The sequence below is a fragment of the Leptopilina boulardi genome, unplaced genomic scaffold (genome assembly GCF_019393585.1).
Source record: "Leptopilina boulardi isolate dan_hultmark-lab unplaced genomic scaffold, ZJU_Lbou_2.1 LbouV2_302, whole genome shotgun sequence".
In the NCBI taxonomy this organism is placed as follows: domain Eukaryota; kingdom Metazoa; phylum Arthropoda; class Insecta; order Hymenoptera; family Figitidae; genus Leptopilina; species Leptopilina boulardi.
The window spans coordinates 664,341-681,822 of NW_026137866.1; the positions used below are offsets into that span (position 1 = coordinate 664,341).

General features: G+C 27.3%; 1 protein-coding gene and 1 long non-coding RNA gene across 3 annotated transcripts in view; one reads left to right on the forward strand and one right to left on the reverse strand.

The window, feature by feature from the left end:
- LOC127282706 (uncharacterized) overlaps window positions 1-17,482 on the forward strand; it is a 162,621-nt gene that overhangs the window by 95,209 nt on the left and 49,930 nt on the right. For both annotated transcript variants that reach the window (XM_051307140.1, XM_051307141.1), the window contains 4 exons: window positions 3,504-3,642; window positions 10,896-10,960; window positions 13,350-13,601; window positions 16,186-16,509. In XM_051307140.1, coding sequence (XP_051163097.1) covers window positions 3,504-3,642; window positions 10,896-10,960; window positions 13,350-13,601; window positions 16,186-16,509 — 780 coding nt within the window. The remainder of the gene's footprint in view (window positions 1-3,503; window positions 3,643-10,895; window positions 10,961-13,349; window positions 13,602-16,185; window positions 16,510-17,482) is intronic.
- The window catches only part of LOC127282723 (uncharacterized), a 72,908-nt gene continuing 62,950 nt past the window's right edge, over window positions 7,525-17,482 (reverse strand). Inside the window, exon 3 of the long non-coding RNA XR_007843237.1 lies at window positions 7,525-7,985. This is a non-coding gene — a long non-coding RNA (uncharacterized LOC127282723). The remainder of the gene's footprint in view (window positions 7,986-17,482) is intronic.

The following is a 17,482-nucleotide window of genomic DNA, read 5'->3' on the forward strand; positions in this document are numbered from 1 at the left end:
TTAAAACTAGAAATTTTCAAATTACAAAAACTACTAGGGTAAGTGCATCAATTACGGCGCGTTCATAAAAAAATAACTATTATTATATTTCCTGTGCCGAAATTTTTGAAAGGGTCCTGGCAGGGCCCACGTCAGGAAGCTCCAAATTCGTATAAAACAGTCCGTGCAGAAATTTTGCCAAGGCCCTGATCGGGGCCCGATTAGGAAATGAAACGCCGCGTCTGATCAGGGCGACCATAAAAATAGGGATTTCCTAATTAGGGACAAATCAGGCGCGGCAATTCCCTAATAGGGCAGCCTAATCCGACCCCGATCTGAGCCCTGGCAAAAAATTCTACACGTGAATAAACGCGGTAAGGATTTATTTTTGGTATATTTTATTATTTTTTATTATCTAAATAGAAAATAAAAATAATATTTCTATTTTAGTAATACTGATAATTTATTTTCTCTCTCTGAGTGTTAAATGCTAATTAGATGAGATATTAAGTTAAAGGGTCAAACGTCAAGAGCCATATTTGCATCAACTTACTGACAGTTAGTAATGGTCCAGCTTGGAAGGAGATTACAAGCTATTAGTCTAACAAGCGCCGAAATCAATATCGAAGTTGAACCGCGCGTCCCATATATATATTTCCCTCTCTCTTTCTCTCTCACTCTCATTTCTCGCGCGACATTTATTTTCGCCTGTGGTTCGTATGTATACCTAACGGTTTGAAAATGCTCGATTGCAAAGTTGTGAGCGCGAAAAGGGTGAATCTGCGATTCGTGGTTTGTTCGCGACCAACGCACGAGACCGTTTATAATCACGGCTCAAATAGTTGAAATGCAATAAAATCAAAGCGAAACGCTCCCATATATTCGAAACTTTCAATACGCGGTTAGAATAATAAATATTTTATTTTCATTACTTTTAAAATCGATATATAATTTTGATCACTCTCTCTCTCTCTTTTTATTCACTAAAAAAATTAAAATAGTTCATAATTTAAAAAATATGAATTAAAAATAATTTTTGTCAGATTCGAATGTGAATTAATTCGATAATTAATTAACTGTATATACGACTATCGACAGTGATTAAGTCGCGGGTAGAGATTTAATCTGTATTCAGACGACAGGACACACCTAACAATTGCAAATTAATTAATTACTGATTTGTTGACAGCCACTGGAAATTGCCATATACAGTGAAGACATTGACATTCAACATGGGTCAAATAATTAGTTAATTAATCAATTGTGTTTGGAGAAATTTTCAAATCAATGTTCAATGACCTTCGATTTTCAATAATAGCATTAAAACATATAAAAGTGAAAAAAAATGTTTTTTTAAAAAACAGAAAGAGAGGGCGATAAAATTTTTTTTTTTTGAACGCTCGCAATTAAGGGAAGAAGTGGGGAGAGGGGGGCTTTATTCTCACGATCTGGCGCACTCGCGCTATATAACGACCCCCCAGTGAGGCTGTAATTCACCCTAGAAATGGCGCGACCCAAGAACCCCCGACACCGCGTTAACGTCACGTGACGCCAAAATTTCTTGATTAAGGCCCTCTCAAACGAGATTTTCCCGTTCGATTGGAAGAACTTTGGCTCGTAAGTCGTTAAAATATGGTACACTCTACTATATAACGACAATAATGAAATCCCACTGTTGCCCACCATTTTTAAATTCATTATACAAAATAAGCTTATATTTAATTTTTTTTAAAATCCATATTAAGGACAGGTCCTTGTAAGGTGGCGCCATCTAAATCGGAACTAAAATTTAGGAAAATCAACAATACTGACTCGAAAAACAAGAAAATAAAAATTTGTCACTTTTTTTTGAGTTAAGAATTAGTTTCGCTGTAGATGGCGCTGCCTTACAATAACCTGCTCTTAATGTAAAAATAATATAATTATTTATATCCTGATTGAATATACATCGATGTTTTTGGCGAAATAAAACTTTTATAAAAAATAAAAAAAAATCCCATTAAAAAATAATGTTGAAAAAGCAATAACGCTCTTTAAAATGTAAATATGAAGTGCAAAATGATCGATTGTACTGCAAACAGTATAACCAACCACCGAAATTTATTCCAAGCGTATAAATAAGCATTTTATCATTCTCGAGGAGGATTTGAATCGCGTCGAATCTCGAGAATGATGAAGAAGAATTGTGAGTATTCGAAAACTCGATTTACAGCTTTCTCCCTTCTATCAAAATTATCTTATTCTCATTTTGCAAATATTCTCCTTTTGTCTTGAGACAATTCGACATGACTACCTCTCCCCATCAAAATTACGTTGCCCCTTTTTGAAAATTATAAGAATCAAAAGGGATTCGAATTCCCTTTTAAGTTATAATGTCACTGTAATTAGATTTAATGTAGAAATAAAAATTATACGTAATTTAAAAATAGAAAAAAAATTTCTTCTTTTTTTAAATATTAATTCATTTTTAGTTTGTATTATTTATTTCAAACTCGAAATTTATTTTATTTTCACCACAAAAAAATTGTGTGTAAATTTTACATTTTTCAAACCCTTTCGACGTTTAGCAAAAGAATCTTGTTTTTCTAAATTAAAAATTTAAAGAAACAGTAAAACAAAATGGTAACAGGTGTTTTCCTCTACACGGATCAGGCTGTTAATTTTTTTCTACACTTTTAGATGTATTTTGTGCAAGAAAATGCAATAAAATAGTGTGCCTAAGAAAAATTGAATTTTTTTGAAAATTTTTTTTTTACGAAAATCGCTTTAATGGTCATAAAATTGGTGTTCCTCTACTCGGATCGGGCTGTCAATTTTTTTCTACACTTTTAGGTGTATTTTGTGCAAGAAATTGCAAAAAAATATTCTGCCTAAGAAAAATTGAATTTTTTTGGAAATTTTTTTTTGGACCTGGACGACATTTTGGTGCTAATAAGGGTCTTCCTCTACTCGGATTTGGCTGTCAATTTTTGTCTACACTTTTAGGTGTATTTTGTGCAAGAAATTGAAATAAAATATTCTGCCTAAGAAAAATTGATTTTTTTGGGGAATTTTTTTATGATAGGGGTTCCCTAATTAGTGGTTCGATCCGTTTGGGGTCAAAATTGGTATTTTGGCTGTTTAAATCTATCAAAATAGCGAAAAAACGATAAAAATTTCCATCTTTTGTTTTTTGAATTTTATCATTATTTTGAATTATAATATTACATTATCATAATTATTTAAAAAAATTTATATTAGAAAGTTGACAAATTGGATGTTGGTAGCGTGCATTTTGTCGGTGGTGTGTTGCTAATAATAATAATAATTTTCGAGAATGATAAAGTCAAGAGAGTGAGAGAGAGATCGAACCCCTTTAAATTACTCCATTACGACCCCATAATTCTTGAATAAAGGTCTCTCTCTCTTCTCAGAGCCATATACAGGGGAGATTTTCTACAAAGACATAGTATAGTTTATCTTGCATATCTATATATTTCTATCTGTAATCTACAAATGTTGGGTCGTCTTCCTCTATGTTTCAGAATGCACGTTTCCGTCGCGTTGGGAGGGCACTTGGTTCCAGAGCGGTGTACGCCAAGCGATCGTGATATCAAGGGACGTTCTCTCCAGCAAAGGAAAGTGTCTTCACAATGAGGGTGACAAGTTTCTTCTCGTCGACGAGTAAGTATATTTTTACTTTGCACTCATTTTTTTTTTCTTTCTTTTTATTATCTTGTCCTCTGTTAATAAGAGTTTTTCAAATTTATGAGTATAAAAGAGAGCGCGTGCTTCTTCGTCGTTCAGGTCTTTTGTTTTGTTACACAAATTTAATTAACGTTGCATGCGAAGGGGTGCAAAAAAAAAAATTAGGGTTTTCTACATTTTTACGATCTGGACAGAAAGTAATTTTTTTTAAAACCTTCTTCCGGTGTGTACGGGAATAATTTTATCATTTTGTTGAAACATAACGTGAAGGGATGAATAACTTGTGAATTAAGATGTATGTTTGTGTCTAAATGTATCTTGAATTATTTGAAAGTATATCTTTTCGTATTTATCAGTTTGATAAGAAATTTTTTCAATAATTTCAAAAAAAATAAAAATTCTTTCATTTCTTTTTTGAAAGTTATATTATAAAGTGGAAATGTAATTAATTCTCTTCGAGATATATTTGTTCGTTACTAATCAGTTAATTATCTCTTCACAAGACAAATAGAAAAATTGAACTGGGAAATACAAACGCTTTTTCAGGATGTCTGACTAAAACTGTTTATTTCCACCGCAAAAAAATAGAAGTAGTATAGAGGAGTTTTATATAGACACGACCCGTAGATAAAATACTTACTGCGCTTTAAGTTCGTTATCGTCTTGAAAGAGAGAAAGAGAAAGAGAGAGAAAAAAAAACATAACAACTTTTATCAAATTTTCAAACTCACATGTTGCCAATTAATCCGTTATAAAATTTAATCTAATTAAACAGAAAGAAGAAGAAGAAAGACCACAATTCTATAATATTATTATATCGAGTTGTAAAAAGTTTTTCAGTTCAAAATTCACAATTTCAATAAAAAAAAAAAAAAATTTATTAAAACTTTGAAAAATAAATTCTGATTTTTAATTTTTTTAGCTCAAAGCTTTTAAATCATGAATCTTTCGATTGAATTTAATTGCATATATATATATATATATATTCTATAGAATTTATTTCCAATATTTGTAATTGAAAAATACAGTTTAACAATTTTGAAATTCATAAATTGGCTTTTTACCTTTTTTATATTTTTATAAAATTTTTATATAAAAAAATAAATAATCCGAAAAAATAATTAATGGTTTTTTTTTAGTAATTTTATTATTTTCATAAAATTAAAAAAAAAATAAGCCGAAAAAATAATTAGTGGTTTTTTTTGTAACTTTTATTTTCATCGATTTCTCTTTTTTTCTTTCTTATATTCTCGCACAGTTGTATATGATGTCTCCATCCATAGAAAGCTCAACTTTGTCTTGAGGCTAAAAGAAGGATTAAAAGAGGATTAAAAGTAGAGGGCTTGTTCTTATTTTCAACAACCTAGACGGCATACAAAGAAACAGTTGAGAATATCAAGATTTTGTACTCTCGATACTTTCATGCAAATTTTTTTCCCCTCCCGTTTCCGTAACTTTCATTTAAAATTCTATTTACAACTTTTACAAGTTTCCTGACATTGTATACTTTTTCGCGGCGAGTTTCTGTTTTCTTTTCTTAGCAGACAAATTGGCCCGCGAAACTTGTTAATTATTTCTTTAATTCTGTAATTTTCACGTTTTTTTTTGTATTTCCTTAAAATGAATATGGAAAAATATATCAATTGAAAAAGGAAATAATTATATTTCAAATATTTTATTCTCTTAGAAAAAATTTTACTCAGAGGAAAAAAAAATTTATTTTTGTCTTAGAGGTAAAAAAAAAATTTGTTTCTTAATTTAATTAATAGATTTTTAATTAGAAATAAATACTCTATTTTTAATACATTAAAAAAATATTTTGAAAAAGAAATTTTTATCAGAAAAATATTTTTTTAATAAAAAAAAATTTGTTTTATCTAACCTTAGGTGAATCTATGGTTATATATATTCAAATTGAAGAATGTTATACCGTAAATTCTTTTGAAATACGTCCAAGATTTTTCTTATTTAATCCTAGCTTTTTCACTTGAAGAAGCTTTTCAAGTTAGCTGGCTGTGAAATTTTAATTACATTCACGCTGAGGAAGGCTTGAAGGATTTTGAATCTTTCTTTTTTTTTTTTTTTTTTGTTTTTTTCTGTTTTTCTAAAAGTTAAAACTTTCACACTCGCGTGTATTTATTAAGACTCCGTTAGTCAATTTCATCTATTTTTTTAATTCTGAATTGCATTCATAAAGATTCGCGCATTGTTATCTCTTCTGTATAGTATAGTGTTGTTTTTCATACTTTCTGCATACATAAAAAAAAAAACTTGAACTCATTTTTATTGCATATTAAAACTTTTTAATTCTTGTTATTTAAGTATCAGTTGTAAAAAATATAGTTAGAAATTTTTTTTAATTAAGTAATTTAGGTATCAGCAGTAATAACCATTTTTAGTCAGACAGAACTTTTTTTATTGTATTATTTTTTTATTGTATTTTTGTTTATATTTATTTATTTTTTTATTTTTTAGGAGTAATAACCATTTTTAGTCAGGCAGAACTTTTTTTTTATTATATTTTTGTTTATTTTTTTTATTTATTTATTTATTTATTTATTTATTTATTTTTTTTATTTTGTTTTTGTTTTTATTTTTAGTCGAAAATCAGTAACAAAGTATTTAAGTAGTGACAGGCAGTTACAGTCAGACAAAAGGAATTTTTGTTATTTAATTCAGTAGTAATAACGATTTTTAGTCAGACAGAACTTTTTTATTGTATTCTTGTTTATTTTATTTATTTATTTATTTATTTTTATTTTTTTAAAGGTTTTATTTTTATTCGAAAAACGGTAACAAAATATTTAAGTAGTGAAAGACAGTTTTTGTCAGACAAAAAGATTTTTTGTTATTTAATTCAGTAGTAGTTTATTTTTTTATTGTATTTTAATTTTTTTTATTTATTTTTTTTTTATTTTTTTTTATTTTTTTAAAGGATTTATTTTTATTCAAAAATCAGTAGAAAAATACACAAGAGTAGTGAATGGCAGTTTTAGTCAGCCAAAAAGAATTTTTGTTATTTAATTCAGTAGTAATAAATATTTTTATTTTTTAGGCAGACAGAAGTTTTTTTTATATTTTTGTTTATTTTTTTATTCTATTTTTTTTTTATTTATTTTTTATTTTTTTTTTATTTTTTTAAAGGTTTTATTTTTATTTGAAAATCGGTAACAAAATATTTAAGTAATGAAAGACAGTTTTTGTCAGCCAAAAAGAATTTTTGTTATTTAATTCAGTAGTAATAACTATTTTTAGTCAGACAACTATTTTATTTTTTTAATTTTTTTAATTTTATTTTTATTTATATACATATTTTTTTTATCTTTTAGGAGTAGTAATAACCATTTTTAGTCAGACAGAACTTTTTTTATTGTATTTTTTTAAAATTTAAAAAATTTTTTTTTATTTTTTTGTAATTTTCTAATTGTTTTTATTTTTATGCAAAAATCAGTAGAAAAATACACAAGAGTAGTGAATGGCAGTTTTAGTCAGACAAAAAAGGGTTTCTCTTGTTATTTAATTATATCAGTAGTAAAAAACAGTTTTAGTCAGACTGTATATGTTTCTAATTAAACAAATAATCTAATAACATTTTTTTTCCCTTCGTTGGATAAATTGCGTACTTAAAATTCTTCACTTCGTTCAGCGTATATATTTTCACGACAACGAGAACATGTTTTTAAATCAAATCTGACGCGAGGAATTTTTTTTTTATTTTTCTTTTTTTTCGGTGGGGGGGTTCTAATTTATTCTATCCATAGCATTGGGATCCAGGCTGCATGTCCTGAAGCTCATTTGCCTCCTAAATTGTCTCTCGCATCCACGGTTATACTGGCTCATTTTTACATGGCGACGACGACGACGACGTCGGAGGCCCTCGAGCAACTCGTCGTTGACTGATTAAAACCAGAAATCAACTATTCGTTTCTCTGCATGTGCGAGTCCTTTAACCATTTTTTTTTACCCTGGGTTTTCTCGCCTCATGTCGAGGTACCTTTTTTTCTTTTTTTTTTTTTGCTGTCCTTCATTCTCATTTTCAACTATGAGCCGTCTCTCTCTCTCTCTCTCTCTCATTCGCTCGAAGTTTTCCTTATATTTCGCAAAAGGTAGTGTGTTAAAAGAAAAAGAAATCATTTCAAACTGCGTCGACCATATATATAGAAACGTTTCCTGGCAAGCAATGTTAGGGAAATACATTTCCTCCCGCGCAATGTGTACGTGCTCTCTTTCCCTCTCTCTGCTCAAAGTAATTAGTACTCCACTCTCGTCGACGTACATAGTAAAATATTGAATGGGTTCATGCACCGCCGCAACTAGAACTAAACACAAAAATAGCGTAGAGCACTTTATTGCTTCTGGATAAGTCTCGGTATTTGCATATACGACTTAATTTATGATATAATCAAGTTTTTCGAAAAGAAAAAATGTTAAAACTAAATGAAAAAAAAAATTATTTCATTTAAATAAATTGGTTACTTATCAAAATAAATATTTACTAGGACCAATAGAATTTTTATTTGAATTAAATAATCTGTATTTGGGACAATAATTTTTGTATTTGAAACAAATACCATTTAACACTAATAATAATTATTTAACACAAATAAATATTTATTTGACAGTAGTCAAGTATAATATTATTTAAATCAAATATATTTTTTTCAATTTTGACAATTTTTAGTCAGAAAAAACAGAATTGTAATTTTATTATTAATATGGAATATGGAAAAAATAAATTATAATCAGGGAGAATATTTTCTTAACATGTAATTTTGGAATTAGTAGTAAAAGAAATTTTTCGTTAGACAAAAAAAATTATTTTTGTGATTAGTAGTAAAAGACAGTTAAAGGCATAAAAAAAAATTCTAAAGCGTAGTTTTAGTTATTTTATGTAATTTTTAGTTAAATTTATCTTGCAATTAAATATTGTTTGTTGTAAATGACAGTTCCAGTCAGACGGAGTACTTTATTCCATGTGTAATTTTACCCTAAGTAGTAAAATATATTTTTAGTCTGGCAAAAGGTAGTAAAATTATTTTAATTTCATTTCAAGTAGTAAAATTCAGTTTCAGTCAGACAGAATATTTTATTCACATATAATTTTAGCCTCAGTATTAAAAAATATTTATAGGCTGCAAAATTATTTTAATTTCATTTCTAGTAGTAAAATACAGTTCCAGTCAGACAGAATATTTTATTCTTGTATAATATTAGCCTCAGTAGTAAAAAATATTTTTAGTCAGACAGAAGGCAGTAAAATTATTTTTCATTTCTACTAGTATTTGTAAAAAAAACCATTCAGAATTAGAGAATACATTTTTAAAAATATATAAAAATGTGAATAATAAATAGGTGTAATTAAAAAAAATAATTGAATATTCTAAAAAAAAGAGCGTAGAATGTTAAAGTAACCATAAAATCTCATAATTATTATTTACACTGTAAAAGTAGGTCTTCAAAATATAAATTATCAATAAATGCGAACGAACAGAGTTTTACTTTTAAATTCATAACGATCCCCGCGTACTATATAGAATTATGCTTAAAAGTTTTGTGTTTATAAAATGTTTATTATTTCAACCTTATTCTCATGTAAATTTAATATCTGACAAAGTTTAAATTTAAATAATTGATTAACACCAATACACAAGAGTTATATATATATAGGAACTAACAACGGGATTTTTTTTTATTTTATAATTATTTAATAATTTAATTCGTATGTAAAATTTTAATTACTTTTTCAACAAAAATTTACATTTACAAAATTTCTCAATGTAAAATATATTTTTTTTTTAAATTCAAAATTAAATCTTTTTAATTTCAATTATTTTTAAATTAAATTGTTTACATTTTTTAATTTTATTTAAAATTAATGAAAAAAGTATATTATTTGAAATAACTAATTACAGGATCTCTATTTCCTAAACTTGTATATAATCAATCGAAGTTACTTGAATTTCAAGGGGTCAGCTAACTAATGTTCAAATGAAGTTATTTCCGTTCGACTGGACAAATTTCATTTTACTGCCCGAATGTTGTATATATATATACTCTCGAGTTATGTTCCTCGTTATAGAAACATTTACATCTGACTTGAAACTTTAGTCGTAACTGTAGACGAAGAGAGAGAGAAATAGAAAATAGAGAAAAGTCCCTAGAGTATAACTTGTAATATATAAAAGAGAAAAGTGTGAAAATATTTCTATTCTGACAGTTCGTATGCAGTTCACTTGTCACATTAAACCATCACTCTCTATAATTTATTTCAAAAAAAGAGAAAAAAATCAATATAGAAAATTAAAAAATTATTTTTTTGTCAACATTTTTTATATTATTTAAAAAAATTAATTTGAATAAAAAAAATAGTTTTTTTTTCTTTATCTTTTTATAAGAAAAAAATATTTTTTTATTGAATTAAATATTTATTTATTTTTGCAAATGAATGTGACCCAGTTTTAAAATCTCTTTATCAAATACGAATTCAAAGTTTTTTTTTTCTTTTTTTTTTTTAATAGACGACCTTATTCTAGTATTTGAAGTTAGATGAGAGAAAGAGAGAGAGAGAGTTTGCTAGCGTTTGTGGTTGATAAGCACGAAAACTGAAGAAGCATTCGAGGAAGATGCTTGGTGGTTGTGCTTTACTTGCTATTCATCAAGTGGTGCTCTTGCCACTGTACCACTTTTCCACCTTATTTCTATGCCTACATCTTCTCATAAAACTTGCTATATAGGACTTTTTTTTGATATATGACGATTATAAGAAAAAAGCTCCTTCAGTCACATAATACTCTAGAAAAATAATAAAAAATAGAAACAATAATGAAAAGGCAAACTAAAGAAATAATATTATTAAATAATAGTGTAAATAAATTAAAAATAATTAATTTTAATAAATTAATATCTGATTATTTTTTTAATTTAATAAATAATTGCTTACAATGTTAACACTTGTTGAATAAAAACCTTATTAATAATAATAATAATAATAATAATAATTACAATAATAATAATAAAATCAAAATTGTTAATAAAAATTTTATTTGGGTCAAGTAAAATTTATTTTTGTCATAAATATTTCAGAGAAAAATATTATTTTTTCTCAATCTAGAGCGTTATCGTTTATTTTATTTGATGTAATTATTACAAAAATTTTTTAAATATTATTTCCTTTTTAATAATAATAAATAAATTTTTTCTAAAAAAAGAATTTTGTATTTTTGTTACAGAAAAGCTTGCTATCGTTGTGTCGTCATTCATGAGAAGCATTCAAACGTTCTACAGTACAAAGAAAGTAAGTTTCTTCTTTTTTGACATACATAATAAATAATTATATAAGTACTACATAGAATAATTTGCAATTTAGTCAATTTAATAAAAAATTGAAAATTTAAGTCTTAAACTAAAAAAAATATATTTGTTTTAAATAATCGATTATTTAATTAAAATAAATTTATTTTAAAAAAATATTAATACTTAAATATTAATATAATGAATTTAATAAAATAAATATTTATTTGAACCAAATAATTTTGAGAATAAATTAAATTTGTTTTAAATACATAAATAATTCTTTCAAATACAGTTTATTTAATTCAAATACCGTTTAATTTATTCTAAAAATTATTTGATTCAAGTAAATATTTATTTAATTAATACAATCGATTATTCGAATCAAATAAATTTTTTTTCCACACTGAAGAAAAATTTTTTTTGATTCAAATACTTGATTTCTTGACTATTATCAAATAAATATTTACTTGAACCAAATAATTTTTATTTGAATTAATAATTTCTGTATTTAAAACAAATACAATTTAATTGACTCAAATAAAAATTATTTGATACAAATAAATATTTATTTGATAATAGTCAAGTAACCGATTATTTGAATTAAATAAATTTTTTTTTCATTGCACTGTCAGAATTTAGGATTATTTTTGTCTTTTCTTTCAATTTTTTTTGACAATGTAAAATTAAAATAAAAAAATATTTTAAGAGTCTTAAAAAAAGAATATTTTTAATTTTTCCATATTGATAATTTTTTTTGCATTGAATGATTTTTTTTCACTTGATGATTTTAAATATGTATATTTGAAGAAAACCATTAGCCTGATTGAAAAGTTTGAAAGAGCAACTTTTCCTAGGAAATAAATTGTTATCTTTACAGCTATGGCTTAAATGAACGTTCCTCCCTCTCTCTCTTTCACTTTCGCAGCAACTTACTTTGCTTTCAATATTTGACTATTTGAAATAGGAAAACTTTCACAGATTGGATGGTTCGAATATTATAAAAACCTTGTGAAGTAATTATAATTTTCGAGTGTTTCGACATTAAATTAATTTCTATATACCGCGCGTAATTAAGTTTCAACTAAATTAGTAATTAGAAAATTATATTCTTCATATATATATATATATTAAATTTACATGTTTATGGAATATAAAGTTATATAAAGTTTTTCGTTTATTATTTGTGAAAATAATAATTATATATATAAATTTTCACCATTGGCAAATTATTGAAATTAGAAAAAAAAAAATTCTCTAGGAAATTGAGAAAAGTAAATCTCGGAAAAATATGATTCAGGATGAAAAATAGGTTATTCAAGGAGTCATGTTCTTGAAGTATACAAGAAATTTTTTTTTTTGAATTCTTACACATGTGTTCGGGAATATGTACCAAAAAGGGTCACACACTCAACTCAAGAGAGAAAAAGAGAGAGAGAGAGAGAGCAATCTCTGGACTCTAGAACCAAGCGATTCGCATTTTTCGACGATTTGTCAAAGCGCCAGTTTTTATCGGATTTTAATCTGCATAGTGTCATACCACAGACACACTCGTGCAAACGTGGCTCGCATCGGTGAAACGTGATAGGTCATATATGAAAAGGGGGAAAAAAAGGGTGACCACGATCAGGGGGGAGGGTTTGGATTGGAAAACCGAGGAAAAGGCGAAAAAAAAGAAGGGGAGGTTTTGCTGCGAGTCAGAGATTGGGAAAAACACAACATTGCACTTTTTCAACCAATTCAATAGTATTAAAATAACACCATCTTTTTTTTTCCAAGAGTATTCTTCTCGAAACCTGTCTCAATTTTATTCTTTTTTTTTTTTTTTTTTTAATTATTTACTATAATTTATTTTAAATAAAAAATAATTATTGTTTTTAAATTTCTCAAAATATTTACATGAAATTAATTAAAGAAACTATATGTGAAAGAATTCATTTCCGTGTCTCTTTTTTAGAGGATATTTTATTCAACCGAAAAAAAAAATAAAGAGGCGTGTATTTACTGAATAAATAACAATCACGTATAGTCATGGTTTGAAGTAAGGGAATTGAAAAAAAATGCGGATTTGAAAAGGCGAGTTGAAAAAAAAAGCGCTGACGAAAGTTGAAATTCGCTTTTGTTATTTTTTTTTTTTTGCATTTCTCGACTGAAATAATTGTTCAATGAAACAAATGTTTTTACATACCAGATAACAAAAAAAAAAAGGAAAAAAATTTTTTTTTTTGTTAATGAAACGTTGCTTTAAGCGCTTTATTCATTTTATATCTACGTCCATTCATGATTTTTTTTAAATCTAATTCTGACAATTGAGAAAAATTAATTTTAAATAATTTTTAAATTTTGATAATTAATATTAAATTTTTAATAATTTGATTTTTCTTTTTTTTTAGCCTACTGTCAAAATAAACATTCATTGGCTTCGTTGTGCTCGTACATAACTGGAGATGCCTTGTTGTATTCAATGTTTCGTGAAGAAGCTGTGCCAGTTCCATGTCCATTTCATGGACCTTTGACTTTCTCCTACAACAGAGGACACGGCCTTTGTTCCAGTCCGCAAAGCAATGTTGACACCTGTACAGACGATAGTAAATTGCTCTTTAGGTATCAAGCCTGTCCAGACGTACACGGATCTGAAAGTTCCAGTGAGTATATAAACTCGCCAGATAAAATTTAATTATAATACAAACAATTTATTTTCTTTTTTTTTCAAAAAAAAGGATTTTTCAAAAAATTAGTTAATTTCAGAAAAAATAGAGAAAAAAAGCCGACAGTTGAAGAGATGGCGATGGTTGTTGTACTCGAGAGCGTTGGGGACTTCCTTTATATATCGATCGGCAAAGAGACATTTGTCGATGTCCCAGTCTGGAACAAACGTGAACTAACAGCAGGCACGCTATCTCGTAGCGTAACGCTTGAGGGATGTCGTCGGATCGCCGAAACGATACTTTAATGTCGCGATAAACCCCCACTGGGAGAGAGCTATGTTGAGAAACAAGACTAGGTCGGTCAGTCAATGACCTTTTTCTTACATATATACGAAATTAGCGCCCAAGACTTTTCGAGACTTTTCCTCCTTGTGAGTGACATTTAAAAAGCTTCAACATGAGAAAAACATCTCGCTAATCTTTCCATTATCAGATTTCTTCTTATCAATTTTTTCTTATAACACAAAATCAATTTTTAATTTTTATATTTACAAAAATGATTTTTCTTTTATTTAAATATTATTAAAATGAAAGAAATTAAATTCAGATGACAAATTTAATTTATAATTTACAAATTCGTTAGAAAAAAAATTTTTAATTTTGTTTGAATAGAATAAGAATACAATTTTCAAAAATTGGAATATTATGAATTCATGAATTATTTTTAAAATATCAGGCAATAATTATTTTATTTCTAGTAAATTAATGAAAAATTTCATATATTAAAAAATAATTTAAATAAAACGGAAAAATTGTTGGTTTCTGAATGCCAATAATTATTCCTCTAATTATCGAATTATTTTTTAATTACACAAATTTTGTTATCACTTTATTAAAATTAAATCAATACTAAAAATATCTTCTTTTAATATAATAAAAAATATTTCCTAAAAATTCGATATTAAATAATATTTTCATTTTGATAAATTTAAAATCAGAATTTAATAAAAGATTTGTTGAATTTACAAGAATATTTCCCCCCGTTGTTACCAAAAAAGAAATAAATGTAACAAAAGTGGAGAAAATTTATTAAAGTTTCAATTTACAGAATTTAGAGAAGAAATTCTCTATATTTTTTTTTCTTTTCGCCAAACAAAATGTTCATTTTATTGGCAGGGTAAAAAAATTTCTTAATAGAAATGTATTTACGCTACAACGAATGTAATCAAGAATCTTAAAGGACACTTTATCTCAGCATAAAAGTGACTTTTTTCTCAAAGGAATTCTTGAGACTTGGAATTTTGTCCTTTCCCAAGGAATTTAAGAAGGCCTTTGCCTTACGATAAAAATTGAAATTTTAAACCATCTTGTTCGCAACATTTTTTTTGCTATACATTCGTTTCTTTTTATATATATATGAAACTTGTATAAACAAAAAAAAATTACATTCATTTTTCTTTTTTTGGAAAAATCATTTTTGGATAAAATAATGAAACCCCAAAAAAATTGATCATATTTCTTTTTCTTTTTAATGAAACCCCCAAAAAGATCTGGTGACGCCTTCTCGTTTTATTTCTCATTCACGACTTTTCCCAAACGACAGTCACGTTTTTCGGTCTCTCGCAAATTGCCTCACAGGAAACGACCACACTGTCGAAAAACTTGGTAGATACTTGGTAAAGAGGAGAGAGAGAGAGCCTTTTACCCAGATGTGATTTAGATAACGTGGAGAAAAAGAATCGCCAACCATCTCTTCGAGTTCCTTGAAAGAGAGAAAGAGCAAAAGTGTACGCGCAAAAGTAAAAAAAAAAAAAAGAAAAAAAAAGAGAGAAGAGATTCGCGAATGAAGGAAGATACCGATCGGCACTTACGACTTTGAAACCACGCCTCAGGGCTACCTTGGGATACGGTGCGATAATTATTGGTTTCTTCGTTTCCTCAATAGCCAACATCTTTCTCGAACACGCTTCTCGCCACACGAGATCGAATGATACACCACGAAAGAATTCTCTGAAAAGCACTAGGAAATTGTTTTCAAATTAAAGCCGAACAAAGAAAAAGAATTTCACCTGCCTAAAGAAATAGAAAAAAAAATTTCCAAATAATTATTTTTTACAAAAATTTTCCATTTAATTTTTTTGATAATAAAATATTTCTTTGTTTCATTAGTTGGTGCAAAACAAAATAGTTTGGTTTTTACATATATTATTTATTGATTATTCGCGTGAAGGTTTTTAAAGTACGACATTTATTGAAATTGAACCTGACTTTTGCATTTTCCTGTTTGTCAAAAGAGAGAGAGTGACGTCTCGTTTATTATTATATAAATTTGAATACTTCACAAAACTTTGATTGGCACTACCCTTTCTCTCTCTCTCTCTCTCTCTCTCTCTCTCTGGGCGTTTCGATGCGAAAGAGCTTTCAAAAGTTTCTCTCTTCAAAATAATGTTCAAATAACAAGGATATTCTTAATTAATAATATATATCAAATTGATATTTACTTGTTGATTCGAATCTTTTAATGCAAAAACAAAAATATTCCCAATTAAACTAAATTTTTATGAAAAATTTTTTTTTTCAGAAGAGGAATTGGAATGTCTAGCAACTTGGAAAGAGGGAAGCAGTCGATATTTGGTGGGACGATTGAATCATGATCATGCAACAAGCAACGAGGATCGTTACAGATGTTTCGTTTATGAGAGAGCTGATCAAAGTGTTCAGGGAAATTTAAATCGTCCTAGTGGCATTGGCTTGGAAAATAATGAACAAGAAATTCTTCTTTCCAATGGATTGGCAATGGAAAATTCGTCAATTGAAATATTTAATGTCGCTCAAAGTGGTGACGCCACATGCAATGGTCTCTTTAGTCCAATGGAGGGATCACGAACCATGAAACTCACCAAAGGTAAAAAAAAAAAAAAAAATCTTTTATATTTTTTCTCTCTCAATTAAGAACTTAAATTAAATTTGACAATTTTGAGATTTTTTAGATTCGATGTAGAAAAGAGGAGAACAAATTTACAATTTTAGCTTAGAACTAAAGAATTCGTTAACTTTAAAATCAATATTCGAGAAAAATTATTATTAAACTGCTGCATTTTCATGCTACTTTTGTCGCAAAGAATACTGGCGTCTTTGAAAATGATTTTCCACTATAGTTTCCACTGGAAAACAGTTGGAAAGAGAGAGAAAAGAAAAAGAGAAAAGTCTCCAGCTAAGCTAGGAAACGAATTATATCTTAATTGCGACTTACGATCTTCACAGTTTTCTAACGACTCGTGTAAAAACGACCAACCAAAGAAGCGCTTTCGCTAAATTGGCTACTTTTAGTCAATTCGCGTTTTCCCCCTTTCCTTGATCTCCTGTTTCATTTCATGTTACATTTACGCTAAAAAATAAAAAAAATACAGTTAATTAATCTTCAAATTAGTCAAATTTATTGAACAAAAATTAAAACGAATGAAAAAAAAAGAAAATTAATAATTAATGTACACACTTAAATTTTTTTTCGTTTTTAATTTTTTTTTTACTAAACATTTATTTAGTATCGTGTTTACAATGAGTAAATTTACAATCTTTTATATAGTCAAGTATTGTGACTTTAATTAGAAGTGTTGTACTAATTTTATTTTCCTCGTCATTTTACAGGCCATTGGAGAACACATAATTTTAACACTCTGAGTTTCAGAAATACGATTACCTATTTCAAGAGGCGATTTTACATCTACACACTCGTTTCATCCCCCCCGATAGGTTTTGTACTATGTATATATAGGGGTTGACACGACAGCCAATAAAATCGACACGTAGATTCCCCTCGACAAATTCAGTAAAGAGAAAAAGAACAAGAGACTATTTTTCTGCTTTTTTTTCATGTC